The sequence below is a fragment of the Sparus aurata genome, chromosome 1 (assembly GCF_900880675.1).
Source record: "Sparus aurata chromosome 1, fSpaAur1.1, whole genome shotgun sequence".
Classification (NCBI taxonomy): domain Eukaryota; kingdom Metazoa; phylum Chordata; class Actinopteri; order Spariformes; family Sparidae; genus Sparus; species Sparus aurata.
Window position 1 is genome coordinate 32,526,768 of NC_044187.1, and position 14,966 is coordinate 32,541,733.

At 40.4% G+C, this 14,966-nt stretch overlaps 1 protein-coding gene across 1 annotated transcript; it reads right to left on the reverse strand.

Moving 5' to 3' along the window:
- Positions 1-1,675: 1,675 nt before the first annotated feature.
- On the reverse strand, positions 1,676-14,622 carry LOC115584008 (von Willebrand factor A domain-containing protein 7-like). The gene is made up of 18 exons (XM_030421334.1): positions 14,560-14,622; positions 13,505-13,694; positions 12,175-12,311; positions 11,921-12,065; positions 11,632-11,725; positions 11,298-11,426; positions 9,866-10,052; positions 9,582-9,751; positions 9,333-9,445; positions 9,087-9,203; positions 8,805-8,978; positions 8,543-8,675; positions 6,401-6,553; positions 5,862-5,954; positions 5,007-5,278; positions 4,712-4,845; positions 3,638-3,797; positions 1,676-3,470 (listed from the first exon to the last, which is right to left on the reverse strand). Exons 2-18 carry the CDS (start codon positions 13,685-13,687, stop codon positions 2,490-2,492), a joined length of 3,375 nt encoding a protein of 1,124 aa, XP_030277194.1. The 5' UTR covers positions 13,688-13,694; positions 14,560-14,622; the 3' UTR covers positions 1,676-2,489.
- Between the last annotated feature and the right edge of the window lie 344 nt (positions 14,623-14,966).

Below are 14,966 nucleotides of genomic sequence, written 5' to 3' on the forward strand. Positions count from 1 at the left end.
AATTGAACCCCGGGTCCCTAACAGTGTTGATGGGGCACATGTCTTTGGCAATCATGTATGTGACGGCATCTGTTATTTCTTTATGCCTGTGGGAGCTGGGTGGATATGCGGTGGCATTGTAACGTGTTTCCTTAATTGAGGACTGTGTGGCGGTGGCAGGATTCCAGGAGCTTTTCATTTTTGAGTTTTTTTGTTCCTTCACTGCTTGGTCATGTATTACTCTGTGTGTGGAGTTTAAATGGTTAAATAAATTGGTCGTGTTCCCTTGAGTGTTAGACGCGGTCGTGTGACATATCTTGCACAATATCTTCGTTTGTTTCGATTCAGACTCCTCGAAACTGAAGTGTTTCAACACTACTGAATTCGCTTTACCTTTCTTCCCGACCAAAGGCTGCATTTCTGCCATCTTCTACCGTCTTCTTCTACATATTTTTTCAAAATACACACTGGCAACACGCACCGGCGTGGCTGAAAGATGAAGAGATGGAAGGGTTCGCTGCATTTACCACACAAGACACAGCGTGCAGCAGAATCGTTTTATTACGATTATCTTGTTTTCATGATCAAGGGAAGCCAAAATCAAAATCAAAATTGAAATTCAATTATTTGCCCAGCCCTAATTGACAGTCACTTAATTGTTGCGTAAACACTGGCGGCATGAGGTCAGCACTGAAGTGACTGCTGCAGTCAGACACAGGGTTAAAGTCAAAAAGCATGTAAGCACTACAATACTTCCTCTGTATTTGTTCAAGCCTTACAATGTATGTATATGGGTAGCTTCATGTTTGATGTAAAGGCACTGAAAATGTGTCACTGTTCCACAAGTTATGGCGCCCTGGGGCACAACCTAGTGGTCAGCTGTGTCGAATAATGAATTGAGCACATTTAAGTATGACTTAAACTGATGTTCAACATTTTCTCATGTTGTTATCACTTTGGTAAATCCTTACTTCTTCTGATATACAGTTTTAAGTGTGTTCACTGCATTTGAACAATCGCTTGATGACATTGATCATCTTATAATTCGGAACCTTGTTTAAGACACTACATATTCAAAATGTACATTTATTTCAATGCTGTCAAATATAGATGTATATTTTCTTACTCCTGTTATTTTACAAAACGGCTAATAAATTAAAGTGATCAAACTGATGTCCTTCTACAGACTTTTTTTGTCAGAAAACGGGATACGTAGTTTTAGCAGGATCCATTGCTTAGATATCTGTCTCCAGCTCAAGTACAAGCCTTTATACTAATGCTTGACAATAACATGCAGTTAATGTGTTGCACTTCCTGTCAGTACCTACTGCTGAAGTTAAGGTCATGCCTTCTGATAATGACAATCGGTCGGCAAGTCAACCTGTAGTTTAATTTCCGTTATGCAAGTCAGTACACATAAAACACTCACAGGTTTACTGATACCTAAGTGCTGCCAGAGCGGAACAAGTAAGTAATAATTGGAAATTTTATAGGAATGAAGGAGTAATTAAGTTGACAGTAATATAGCTATATAGTATAATTTGCTTCTCCTTGCCTCTAAATTCCCAGTTGATACAACTTTTTTACCCTCTACCTACATTTAAGTAATAGTAGGAACCTGGGAGTATTGTATGTGTACTTTTTCAAAATTATGACAAAATTATAGTATTAATTGACACAAAGTAAACAGTAGATGTCAGGAAATAACACAAGTACAATAGGTTTGTATTACAAAATTACATCTGAAATAAAAACGTGTCTTTTTCCAGGCACAATGCTGCAGTCACAGACAAATGTAGTTTTAGTTTCAGGGGGAACTTATTTCTTCTGAAGCTGCAAATGAGTAAAATGTTCCCATTATGAATTTTCCATGGTAAATGTATTCAAAGGGAAATATTAAGCCTTATGCTCAGACGGTTCCTCTTCTGACATCATCAAATCGGTTCCAGTACCTCACAAAAAAAATGTTACAAGCGCGTTGTTGTACAATTTAATGAGTAAGAAATAGGAATGTGATACAAAGACTGTTTTTCCAGCAGATAAACTGAGAATTGCCTCCTTCTCATGACCATGTGTTGCTTATCAAAATCATGTTTTCTTCTTCTCTGTGTACAGTATATTGGCAGGACGCAAACCAAATTTCAAGGTGCAAAAAGCCTCCTGATGTATCGGGTGTGCAAATGCTGCTCAAAGCCATTTGGCTTCATATGATTGGCTCTATTTATGGGTTTGAATTTCACTGATACAAATAAATTACAGATCATTTAAATATATCAGTCCGATATATGTTGTGCATTATTAAAGATTGGTCCTAGTGCAGGAAACCAAATATTTATCCAAATTAGATTTTTGTCAGCAAAACCAAATGCATCACAAACATGAGAAAAATATGATCCTTTCAATAACATAAATCATTTATCCATGGCAACTTAGGAACACATTTATTATCCATTGCTTAATCAGTGCTTACATATTATTTAAGCACTTTATCTGAATAACCAAACCGCAGCTTAAAATCTTGTTATGAAAGCAGATACCAGCAGGCACAACCACAGTGGCAGTGACAGGGTTAAAGCCGGAGGGCCAGCAGAGCGTTCAATGGAATGATAACACTTGCCCACATTGCCAGCTTTATCCAAAGCTACCAACTCAACAATCTGCGAGCAGCAGGAGGCTGTGTAGTTCGCCTGAATGATAGGAGCACTCAGGGAAGTGTATGTCAACTTTCCATTGCCCTGACGCAGGGAAACAGTCTCTATCCCGGTTCCATTTCCATCAGTAAGGTTGGCCCAGAGCTTCCACTGGAACGGTCCACACTGGGACACATCTTGAGGACAATCAGCAGCCTGCACACCAACCACTTCACATGAAGGCGGAACAGAATCTGGAATCTGTTCAATGGAATGATAGCACTTGCCCACATTTCCAACTTTATCCACAGCTACCAACTCAACAATCTGCGAGCAGCAGGAGGCTGTGTAGTTCGCCTGAATGACAGGAGCACTCAGGGAGGTGTATGTCAAGTTTCCATTGCCCTGGCGCAGGGAAACGGTCTCTATGCCGGTGCCATTTCCATCAGTAATGTTAGCCCAGAGCTTCCACTGGAACGGTCCACACTGGGACACATCTTGAGGACAATCAGCAGCCTGCACACCAACCACTTCACATGAAGGCGGAACAGAATCTGGAATCTGTTCAATGGAATGATAGCACTTGCCCACATTTCCAACTTTATCCACAGCTACCAACTCAACAATCTGCGAGCAGCAGGAGGCTGTGTAGTTTGCCTGAATGACAGGAGCACTCAGGGAGGTGTATGTCAAGTTTCCATTGCCCTGACGCAGGGAAACGGTCTCTATGCCGGTGCCATTTCCATCAGTAATGTTAGCCCAGAGCTCCCACTGGAAAGGTCCACATTGGGACACATTTTTTGGACAATCAGCAGCCAGCACACTGACCACTTCACATGAAGGCGGAACAAAATCTGTAATCTGGACACAGAAACGGGAAGGAAAAGAGGAAAGTGTATGTAAGAATCACAGCAATGGACTATTTAGATCTGCCGGATATCAATGACTTTATAAGAGAGATGATTGTGGTCTCAAAGCTTTTTTATTTCATTCTTTTGGACTGTGTGATCAAAGATATGTCTTGTTACCTTGGTAACAACAGACAATCTCAAAACAGCGTAGTTGGAGTCTAGACCATTGGACGACTTGGCTTCCATAGTCAGAGTGACATCAGTGCCCGATGGTGTGTTGGCAGGTGGCGTAATGGTCAAAGTAGCATTGGCATATTGTTCAGGTGTCAAGGTGAGGCTGTGGAGAGAAGAGAGAAAGAAATGCTTTATGATCATAGGAACCGTTATTGTGAACAACCCATGCGTTTGATTTTGAGTGAATTAAAAGTCTACTGCTGTACTAATGGCTCTGTGAGTTCACTTTGGCACAGCTAAATGCTAATGTTAGCATGGTAGCATGCTCATACCGACAATGCTAACATGCTCATGCCAAGCATGTATAATGTTTACCATGTTCATCATCTTAGCATGTGGACATTTTCTGATAAACAATAAAGGTACAATCAGTGATTTTTTCCAGAGAGAGACACAACAATCAACTATCGTACTTATTGCACCTTTAAACACAACAGACGGCAACAGAGTGCAGTAGTAATTAATCCTAAAACCCAGACATCAGTTAGCATTCTTGCTCCTGCTTCATTTTTAGTTAATGCCTGAAATGAGTTCTGTGGTTACCACAGGATTAAGATGTTTTGTTATAAGACATAAAATATATCATTAAATAATAATTAAAGACACAAATTGAATTTTGAAGTGCTTACATGTCTTAAAGAACAGCCACTAAAAAACAATATCAGCAGGATATCTTGATGAATGTGTTAGTTATAGAAATAGAAGACATCTTGAGGAAATAGGAGATTGGATAACCCAGCTGTATTATACAAACATTGACAGGAGCAGGACTGTAGAGATGGGTTCACAGTTTGTGAGAATGTGTAAACTGAGAAACAAGAATATTGGTGAATAAAGTGACACCTTAAGCCTAACCCTAACCTTTACTCCAACTAGTGGGTGGAATTGCAGATGTTACACCAACCAGATATAACCCGATGGTTAAGGCAGCAGGAATGGTGTACTTTAGATGTAAAGAAGTGTCAATGTGGAGAACGATATTTGACAATGGAATTCATTTTAGCGGCTTCTTCTCACCTGTTTGGGTAGGACATTTCAAAGTTTCTGTCATTTTTGGCCCCAATTGAGTATTTGCCACCAGAGCCCTGGGTCTTGACACTAAAGTGGAGCATGAAAGCTTTCCCTGGCTCCATACTGTCTTCTACCACAGCCTACAGGGAGTTGAAAGAGAAGTAGGAGGAATTTAATAGGTGAAAGGAGTGGTATGGTCTTTTGTACCACTAGGCAGTTGTAAGCACTCTCTAAAGGTCTAAATATTCTTTCATCATGATAAATGGTACACAGGATGTGAAGAGACAGTGAGGAGACCAACCTGTAAATTCACTTTAGAGACGGACATCTGGGTGGTAGACTGCCTCTGAAATTCACTGTTTGACAGTTTGTCAGTTCCACTAAGAATGACAACAAACTCCCCCTCTGGGACTGCATCTACTGTCACCAGGATGTCTCCATTGCCCATGTCAGTTGTTGTGCTATTGCTAACAGTCTCAGGACTAGAAACAGTTACCAAGCCAACATCTCCAATAGTCAGCGAGGATGGACCTTTCCTGCCCATTACTGAGAGCATCAGAGTGGCTGGCTGGCCTGGGTTTCCAGAAGAGAGACACAAAAAAGGAAAGTAGGGGGGAGAACAGGAAGAGAATCAATTTCCATGAAGAAGATATCATAATTGATTTCACAGAAGTCGTTTAGGCCTGAGGAAAGGTGGCTTTGAAACAAATATTTGCATTTCCAAAATGTGAATTGGTTCTGGATACAACAAATTTAATGTAGTAACTGATTGACTTGTCATACCTAGATTGTCTTCATGAAGGCATTATAGCAATCGTGTTAGTAAGCATTTGCTAATGAGTCATATTTCTGTCCATTTCTAAATGCTCCACTATGTTCAGAAGCTAGTTGCTAGTTTTTGCAGAAAAACACATTGAGGCTTTGTTAAAAACGTCGACACATACTCTAAGACTGGGATGAATGTACAGACAAAGAATTGTATAAAAAAATATAAATTCCAGCCAGCAATTAAACAAAGTCTTAATTATAAAGATGTAGAAGGACCATCACATTTATGATCAGTGATCACACATAATTACTTTTTGTCTGTATGGTCTACAGTTAACCAAGTATTAAGGTTGTAAAACAGTATTTTGCTTTATTGTATGTAGTGTACCTGCTTGTGGACGCCCACTGAGGACTGCGTAACCTGGGTGAGGTCCCTTGAAGCTTTCCACAAAGTCATAGATAAAGGTGATGGTACTTTGGCCTGGAAACACAAGTACAGACTTACAGTAAATACAGACATACAGCAAAAGAAGGACATGACATCTATGAGGCCTAACAACCTCTCCTGGCCTTTCTAAAATCAGAATCAACGAACAGATGAGCAATGATTTGTGTTCCATTATTTTGACAATAATTGCAGGATGAATATATCTGATTGTATGTATATTTAACACAATGTGGGTCAGTGCATGTATTGGGTCAGATTACCTTTAGGAACTATTCGATTTCAGACAGACATCTTGGGAAATACATTTATTCGCTTTCTTTCCTAAAGTTATCGTAGATCCACCACTCTCATGTGTTTCCAGTAAATATGAATTATAAAAGAAAGTGAATAAGTGTATTTCCCCACAAGGTGAATGACTCCTTTCATCTGCAATTTAAGTGCATGCACAAGAAGACGCAATTCATGAGACAACTTCTCACCTGTGACTTTAAGTGTGTATGGTTCTTTGGAGTTTATATTTATCTTCCATTTTCCTGTCTGCTTGTCTGCATTGAGACGGATTCTCCACAGGTTGCCCACTGTCTGTATGGTCCCCAGTTTACCGTTGGCCTCGTTCTGGCTCTGGCTCACACCTGGAATTTGGTAAGATACATTACTGGTCATTAAAATGTATCTCAATGGCATTCTCAATCAGAAGATTGGACATGTGAAGATCCAGTGTGTAGGATTTAGGGGCTCTATTGGCAGCAATAGAATATATTGTACATAATTAAAGCTGCAAGCAGTGTTGAACTGGCCCTCGCACCCTCATACACATCGTCATGGAACATAGAATTGAATGTGTTGTGGACATTGTGACAAGCAGTTCAACATTACTTCCTGTGTCCACTAAGTGGCTTCAGGCTCAGGCGTAGACCACACCATGAAAATGTCATGTAAATTAAATTATCATTCAGTGCGTTTACATGACACTCAAGAAAACCGAATTACTGGGTTAGCCTGACTATGAACGGATCTTTAAGATGCATGTATACACCTTAGTCTGACTAAAATCGGACCGGATCGGATTTCTCATAGTCAAATTAAAGCACCCAGATTATTTGATTGATAGTCGCATTACTCTTGCATGTATACGTTCTATCAGATCGGAACGGATTTTGCGTTCTGCGCAGACACGAGATTTTTCCCCCGGGGCCGTGAGCCGGAAGTAGACGGACGGCGGCAGCGGCGTCTTTCCTCCAAAATCACTGCAAGAAAGAGCGCCACTGTGCCCCTAGTTTGTGTAATTATCATGTACACCATATACGAAATGTACAAAGACTTCGTCTTGCTCTTCGTACGCCATCTTTCTTGAATGCCGAGGCAGCTGGTGACGTAAAGAGGTCAGGCAGAGGTGGCTCTGTTACCACTAGTTGAGATGGGCACAGCGCTACCTAGCGTACCGGGGTATGACAAGCTCCGGCCCAATAATCCGATTTTCTCACCGGCATGTATACTCGGACAACTGCAGTTGTCTGGTTGAGTAGTATAGTCAAACTATGGCTGTAATCTGACTAAGCTGTGCATGTAAACGCACTGAGTGTCAACTTAGCTTTGCTTCCTGTTGCCAGGAGGTGGCGCAATGTGTATTGACCTTTTTGGGGAAACTTGATAAAGATTGGACTATGTACAGTCAAGATACAACAACTTCCTGTTTCATGGCAAAAGAAGTGTTAGCATTGCAACAACAGAATGTTATAGAAACTTTCAAGCAATGTCAATAGCTGGCACTGTGACAATAATTGATTATTGGCATGTTAATGTCTTCAGGCTTGGACTTTATGGGATAGTCTTGGACAGATTCTAACATGTATAATAAAGGTACGGCAGCTTTTATGACAAAACATCAAAATTTGCCGTTCCAGTGTTGGCACATGGTTCAATGACAATGCACAATTGTCACAACAGCATCATCACGGTCTTCAGGCTTTTCTGACTATATTTGTGGTGAATATCTTCAACTCGCAAGTATATCAAGTACAAACTATGTCATTCCTGTTGCCATTGGGTGGCGCTATTGCTTAGAATGATTTTATGTGATTATTATCTTCAGTGTGGTGCTCTCATCAATGTGAAGTTTAAGGTAAATTCAACTTCAAGAATTTCAAGTTTTATGACAAATCATAAATTTTCACCAGTAGGCGCCACTGTTTAACAGAAACTAAAGCTTTAATAACTTTTCATCCAAAAGGAGTTAAGATTTCCGTGACAAGATGTCATTTAGGTTAAAGCTCTATGTAAAATACCTGTAAATCATAAAATTGAGCATTAACTATAAAATGACTGACTCCTTGTTGGGTTAGGCTCCTGGCACCAAGCAATTTTTGCTGGATCTTTAACTGCTACACATGTATATTTCATCCATGGAGGTGAAAGTATTCTTGGGGGCAGTTCTTTAAGGCCAAAATCCATAAAACGCATACATTTGCACCACATGTCCAAAGTTTTGTGAGTGTTCAAGCCTTCAGCACCTCAACAATGTGATTTATTTCGTGAAATAATTACTGCATTACAAAAGGGCCTCTGCACTGGATCTACATGTTGCAACCTGTGCAAACATTGCATAAGGAATGGTATGTTACCTGCAGGGTTGGTCAGTGTGAAGATAATGGATTTTCCTGTGATGTAGATAGTGATATTTTTCAGAGATTCATCTATTACAAAGGAAAAGGTCTCCTGCTTCCCAGGGCTCCTTGCTCGCTGAAGAACTGTCACCTGATGGAGAGCGGAGAAAAAGAGGAGCAACAGGGATGATTTACATCTCTACTTTTTAAACTGGTCCAATGAAGAAAGACCTTGCACTTGCCTCAGATAGTACAGACTGTGCCAACTGCACTATCTTACCAGAGCTGAAGTGGATGTGTCAAGGATGACATCTGTGGCCTGAGGCAGCTGTTTCTTGGACACTTGGATGGCCTGGCCTCCAGAGGCCAAAGCCAGGTCCTTGTAGTCATTGAAGCTAGCAGCTCTGAGGGAACGACGACGCCTCGCACCACTGCCCGTCATGAAAAATGACACCTACGGAGATCATTTAATGTGGAGATTAACCCCTAGCATTTCAAGTTAAAATTGCTGAATAAACCGAGTAAACAGAGCATCATTGGTGCCATCAGTGTGGGTATTTACAGTTGACTTGGTGGTCCTGATGAGAGCAATAATAGTGTCCTTGAGGTTGATGTCTTTGGCTATAGCATCGGTGAAAACGTAAATATGGGAGGAGGAAGGGGCACCAGTGAGAGCCAACTGGACAAACAAAATAATGAAACTGGTGAGTGCATTTTGGATTGCAACAATCTTTAAGGGATTAATAAAAAATATCCAGAATGTTTTCCCCAATCAATAACCATCTGACAATATCATGGTTTATAGTACCTGAAGTCCAGACAAGCACATCTCAGGGACATCGCCACCTCCTTTGGCTTTGAGCTTAGAGATTTCTCTTTTCATCTCATCAGGGTCTGTTGTTCTGATCATAGGTCCAAAATCTACATATAGAGCACATTAAAAACAGGGCCAAGGTCAAAGCTTTTTGAACCAAATGTAGCTTTCCTTTCTAAAATCACTTTTTATCCTACAGCTAGCTGCACTTCCTAAACATCAGTAAGATCCGAGAGTTCATACCAGGATCATTGAAAGGCACCAGAATATACTCAGACGGCTCATCCTGTGTTCCTTTTTTGCTGTCAATTAGTTCATAAACAACAGCCCTGGCTTCATCGATGTCATCTGACATACTGCCGGTGGTGTCAATAACAAAGCACACAACAGAGGAGCGAGCGATCCCCATCATTCTGTGAGGGAGAATGAAAGAGTAAAGAATTAAAGCTCAGGTCAATCTACTCAACCCTCTCAATCAGTTTTCATCATGAAGTAAAACTTAGAGGTTTGAGATCTGAAAGGCACACCTCAGAAAGTCTTTGTCCCCGGCAGCAGACCGGATGTCCTCCAGCAGCTGCAGGCTGGCAGCTGTGGCCAGGGTCACTGCAGCATTGTGGAAGGCCACGTTGTCTGCGCGACGCTCATCCTTGCTGATGCCTCCACGAGGAATTGCTGCACTAGTCAGGTCAGCTGCACCTCCATGGCTGCATTTACCTGGTGCAGGACAGAAGGGACAGATCAGACTGGTTGAAACAGCAATTTCTGTACTCCATCGTGTTTTCTGGGTAGACTGAATCCCACCATAACTGTCATGCTGCATCTGGATTTGAATAGTGCAAAGAGGAGGGAATAGCTAGCCTGGCCATGTCCAAAGGTAGGAAAATCCACTAGCAACTATTGTATAAAGCTCACTGATTAACATTAACTATGTCATTTGTTTATTCACATAAACCACCGTGTGGCTTCTTGGCAAGGAACAGTCACTTCCTGGGGTCTCACTGGTTGTCTGGCTACTCATGATGATGACAAGACTCCAGGAAGTGACTGCTTTATATTGAATTGACAGATGTGAGTGATACTAATCTTCTCATCTAATCGTGGCAAGATAATAAGATGAGGCTCATTCTTTTCTTGTTTTTTTTACTTAAAAGTGCAATATGTAAGAACTTTTCTTGAAAACATTTAAACATTTACGAAAATGATCAACAGAATGTAAAGAAATAACAGTTTATATTATGATATCATAATGTCTATGTGCTGTGCTCCAGAGATATCTACTGAAGTTAGCATGCTAATTCCAATTCAAAGCTCTTGTGCTAGCATGTCAACAACAACACTGCCGCGGTGCTCCGAGCTCCCAGTCTGCACTACGTCTCCAGGAAGAGCGCACCGCCATGACTTGAACAATTCAGTCAAATAACATTTGGAAAGTCTAGAAGAGCCACACCATTCACTTATTGTATTCACATTCAAGCTAGCTGGGCAGTAAACCTGAAGTTCTTGAGTGTGAACACTCTATGGGCCCAACAACACAGAAGACCCAGGTTACTTTTACTCTGGAAGTAAGTGCTTTTTTGGCTTCATGCACCACTGAGCTGATTTCATTTCATTTCAAGCTGCATGCAGAGTCTTAGATTCATGATCTGCACTGCTATCTGCACAGCTAACAGAGCTTACTAGTTGACGGTTGCTCTGGTTACTCTGGTGAAATGCTGAATTGGCATTTGACATGATGCCAATTCTTACATATTGCACCATTAAGTCTAAACATGGCCTCTTACATTCACCAGCTTTCAGGCAAACTTTGATATCATTTGCTTAATCAGTTTTCAGTTACACAAGTGAGTGGGTGAAATGTCTTGTTTTGTGGTAAAACTCAGCCTCTCAGCCAGTCCTGCTCCTTGTGTCTGTGAATATGTGTTTAAATGTTGGGAATGGGAATATGTTTGTCACTGATACCTTGAGGCTTGACAGAGGAGAAGATTCCCATGTAACCTGATGTGAGCTTCTTCTCCTTCAGGATGTCGGAGAGGATGGGATTTGGGCATGATCCACTGGCACAGTCACTGCAAGTGGCAGTGGCGACATCTACACAAGCAAAAGGCAGTGGGACGCACAATGAGTATAGCGAGATGAGTTTAATTTCATCTGGCTTACTTAAGTTGTACGGTTTATGTTAGAATACTGACAGGAATGTTAATATCTGTATGATTATCTGAAAATAATACACACCCACCAGTCAATCAAAATGAATAACCTCTGTGGCAAGAATAACACACACAAACACACACACCTGCCAGGTTTTCCAGTTGTTGGTCTGGGCGTATAAGGCTGATGTATGGGTCTGTGTATCCCAGCTCCACCCAGTTACTATGGGCGTAGAAGTCCTGACAGTGCATGGAAACACACACACATTAACCCTTGTATACATAAACGTAGAGGGTGATATGATTCATATTTAATACACTGAACTTTAGGACCTTGGTTCCTTTCAGTCCTTATCATTCTTTCATTCAATAATGTCCTTGTCATCTTGACCTTTAACCTCTCTGTGCCCAGCTGTTTTAGTTCAGTCCTCTCACCTGTAGCGTATGAAGGACTCTACCCAGTGTTTCCCTGGCAGCCTGGAAGTTCTCCTTGCGAATGTTGGCCTTAATGGCCACCATGCCCTCTGTGATTAGGCCACGTCCTTCCAGAAAGGCCTCTGAGTTAAAGTGGTGTGGAGCACTGAAGGAATATTTGAAGTGTAAAATCAAGTCATATTTTAAGATTAGATTATTTGACAATTATTTGATTGATTTTTAGTAAATGAAATTTAGTTTAGATCCATTTGTACCTGTTGACAAAGTCACGGTCTACCAGTCCGTTCTGTGTGTAGATTTGTTGAAGAGCAGAGTGAAACTTGGCCCCAGAGACTTCTCCTGTGGCTGTGGGGCCGAGACAGGCCTGGACCAGCTCCTCAGCAGATGAACCCTATAGTGAGGTGAAAAGTGAGAAGCAAAAGTTCCAGCATAATCCCAAAATTTCACAAACAACACAACAATTAGTAGAATGTCACAACCATGCCTTATTTAAAAAAATCAACAAACAGGGCCTATAACTGCTGCTCTATATAAAATCTGGTAATGAAGAAGTTCATGTTTTATGTTTATATGTTTGGTAACACCTTCTTTGCATAGAATGCTTATCCATGTACTGTTGAAAATTCACTGGTGGACTTGACTCATCCCTTGAATATGTCCCCACCTTCAAAAACACCCTGCGAAAGTGCCATCCTAGATACCTCTATCAGGGACGTGCACATGATTATAGAGGGGCAGGGGCTCAAAGTACAGAAAAGGGCAGTATGTGCGTGCGCATAGCATGCGGCAAATTGTTTTCAGGCCTTAATAACACAATATGTAGATTAATGTAAAATTAATAAACAAAGTAATGATAGAAAGCTAACTACTTAGCTGTGTATCCTGTGTAGCTGTGATGTGCAATTGCCATTTCTTTTGTGTCAACAAATTACTGTCAACATGAGTTTAGTCACATTATCATAATACTGAAGTTTGGAAGAGATGCAATTCAGCTGCAATTCTAAAAAGTAAAAAACACTGGTTTATTAGTAGGCTATTTATTGTAGGGCAAGTGCAAACTAGAAATTCAGGCTACACATCTAAAAATGTGACAAAACCAAGAAATGACTATTGTGACTGCTACTGTGACTGTTAGTAGGAACAGCAATGTTTACAACAGCAAAGTCCTAGTAAACTCATATTTAAGCAAGTTGAATAAGTGAAAGGTGACTTGTTAGCCCCCACAAGGAAGTTATGTTAATGGATTTGTAACTCATAAAGGTTTAAGTCACTCCACTGTCAAGTCTCATCTATGAACTAACATTTTCAACAAAGGTTAATGACATTGTTTATTGAATTTGTTTATATCATTTGTTGAACATTTGCATAGCAAAGGTTGAGTGAGTAGCACAGGTTTGACAAAGTTGTTCTGAGAATATATAGGTATGTTTATGAATTGTCACATATACCTAAAATACATATACTATCAAAGTGACACCTCGTGTTCATACCCTGGCTGAATTTAAGCATTCACATGCCTTTAAATCATGGTGAACGTTTGAGTATTTCTGTGCTGTCTTGCATATGTTTGATGATCCATCCTACCGTGGGTTTGAACTCATGACCAGCTGCCTCAGCCACAGCCCGACATGTGTCCGTCACTTTTTGCAACAGAGCCGTTCCTGTAATGCTAACATGAGTTGATGCCCCACCCCCGATGGGTACAAAGGCCATGGTAGGTCCTGATAGGGCTAAAATGAGCAGGGTTGTGCCCAGCAGTGAGGTCATAATTGATCTACGGGGAGAGAAAAATCAGTATCATTAGTATCAGATAGGGTTGGTTAAATGATTAAAGATATAAAAGGACTGTTCATTCAATTGATTTGTATTTTGGTTTTGGATGCTGACATCAGCAAATGTTTTTGGAAGAGTAGAAGACACGTTAGAATCAGAGAATTTAAATCCCACTGGAGCCAAATGTCAGATTTCTTATGTCAGATATTTTAACATTATTTCTTTGGTATTCTTGCAAATATCCAGATGTGTTTCACAGGCAATTGGAATTTCTATTTAAAGCCCAGTCAAGTTATTCAGTGTCATGTATGTGACATGAGGAGTTCATGGGCAAAGACACATGTTAAACACATATTTGTAGATTGTACCGATGGTGCCACTCCCCATCAAAGTTATCAGTTTATAATTTGTGGGGTTTTTTTTGCTATTCACACAGATTTATCAATGATTATTTAAACAGTGTAATGAAACTCATAATGTCTACAATTCTCTGTGTTTTGTCAAATAAAAGATTACAATAAGTGTGTATGATGTAAAAGCAAAAGAACTTGGCAAAAAGCAATTCAAATATTACTATGTATAGCACATATACAAAAAAACAAATGTATAGATCATCATTTAAATCAATGGTATGTTCTTACAGGTTGATTAAACTAGAAAAGATTAAATAAAAAAACCTTATATCTTTAGATTCCTTTTCCCACAAAGGAATTACACGTACTGATAAAAGACAGCATTTGTCTGTCTCTTAGAGTAATTTTGGTTTACATAAACCTCCAAATGTCTTGAGGAAAAATTTGGAAAAACTGCTCTCAGTGCAGTAACATGTTCTCAAGCTGACAAAGTAGGCCGAAATACAATCATACCTTGTTGTTTCTTAGTTGTGGCGCCTCCACCTACGTGCAACATGCAGTTTCACCACCGCTCTATAGCTGAATATAAAGGCTACAGTGCCTTATACATGATGGGTGGGGACACAAACATTTAACACGACTAGGTGGGTGTGGGTGGGTGTGTTGGTGTGTTTAGCTATCTTCAACCTGAAGTCATTATCAGTCATACACAAGCACAATCTGTCAAAATGAAAGGGTTTTCCCTCATAATAAGTTGGTGTGAATAGTTTATGGGGGGTGTAAACGCTGTCGCAATTTATGTCACATCACTACTGAAATTCTGAAAAATCACTAAAAAATAAAAAGATAGACAATGTTTTATTAGTTTTTCCTCGAAATGACCCCACTGTGCCTGGCAAGATTTCACCGCTTGCGAAAGT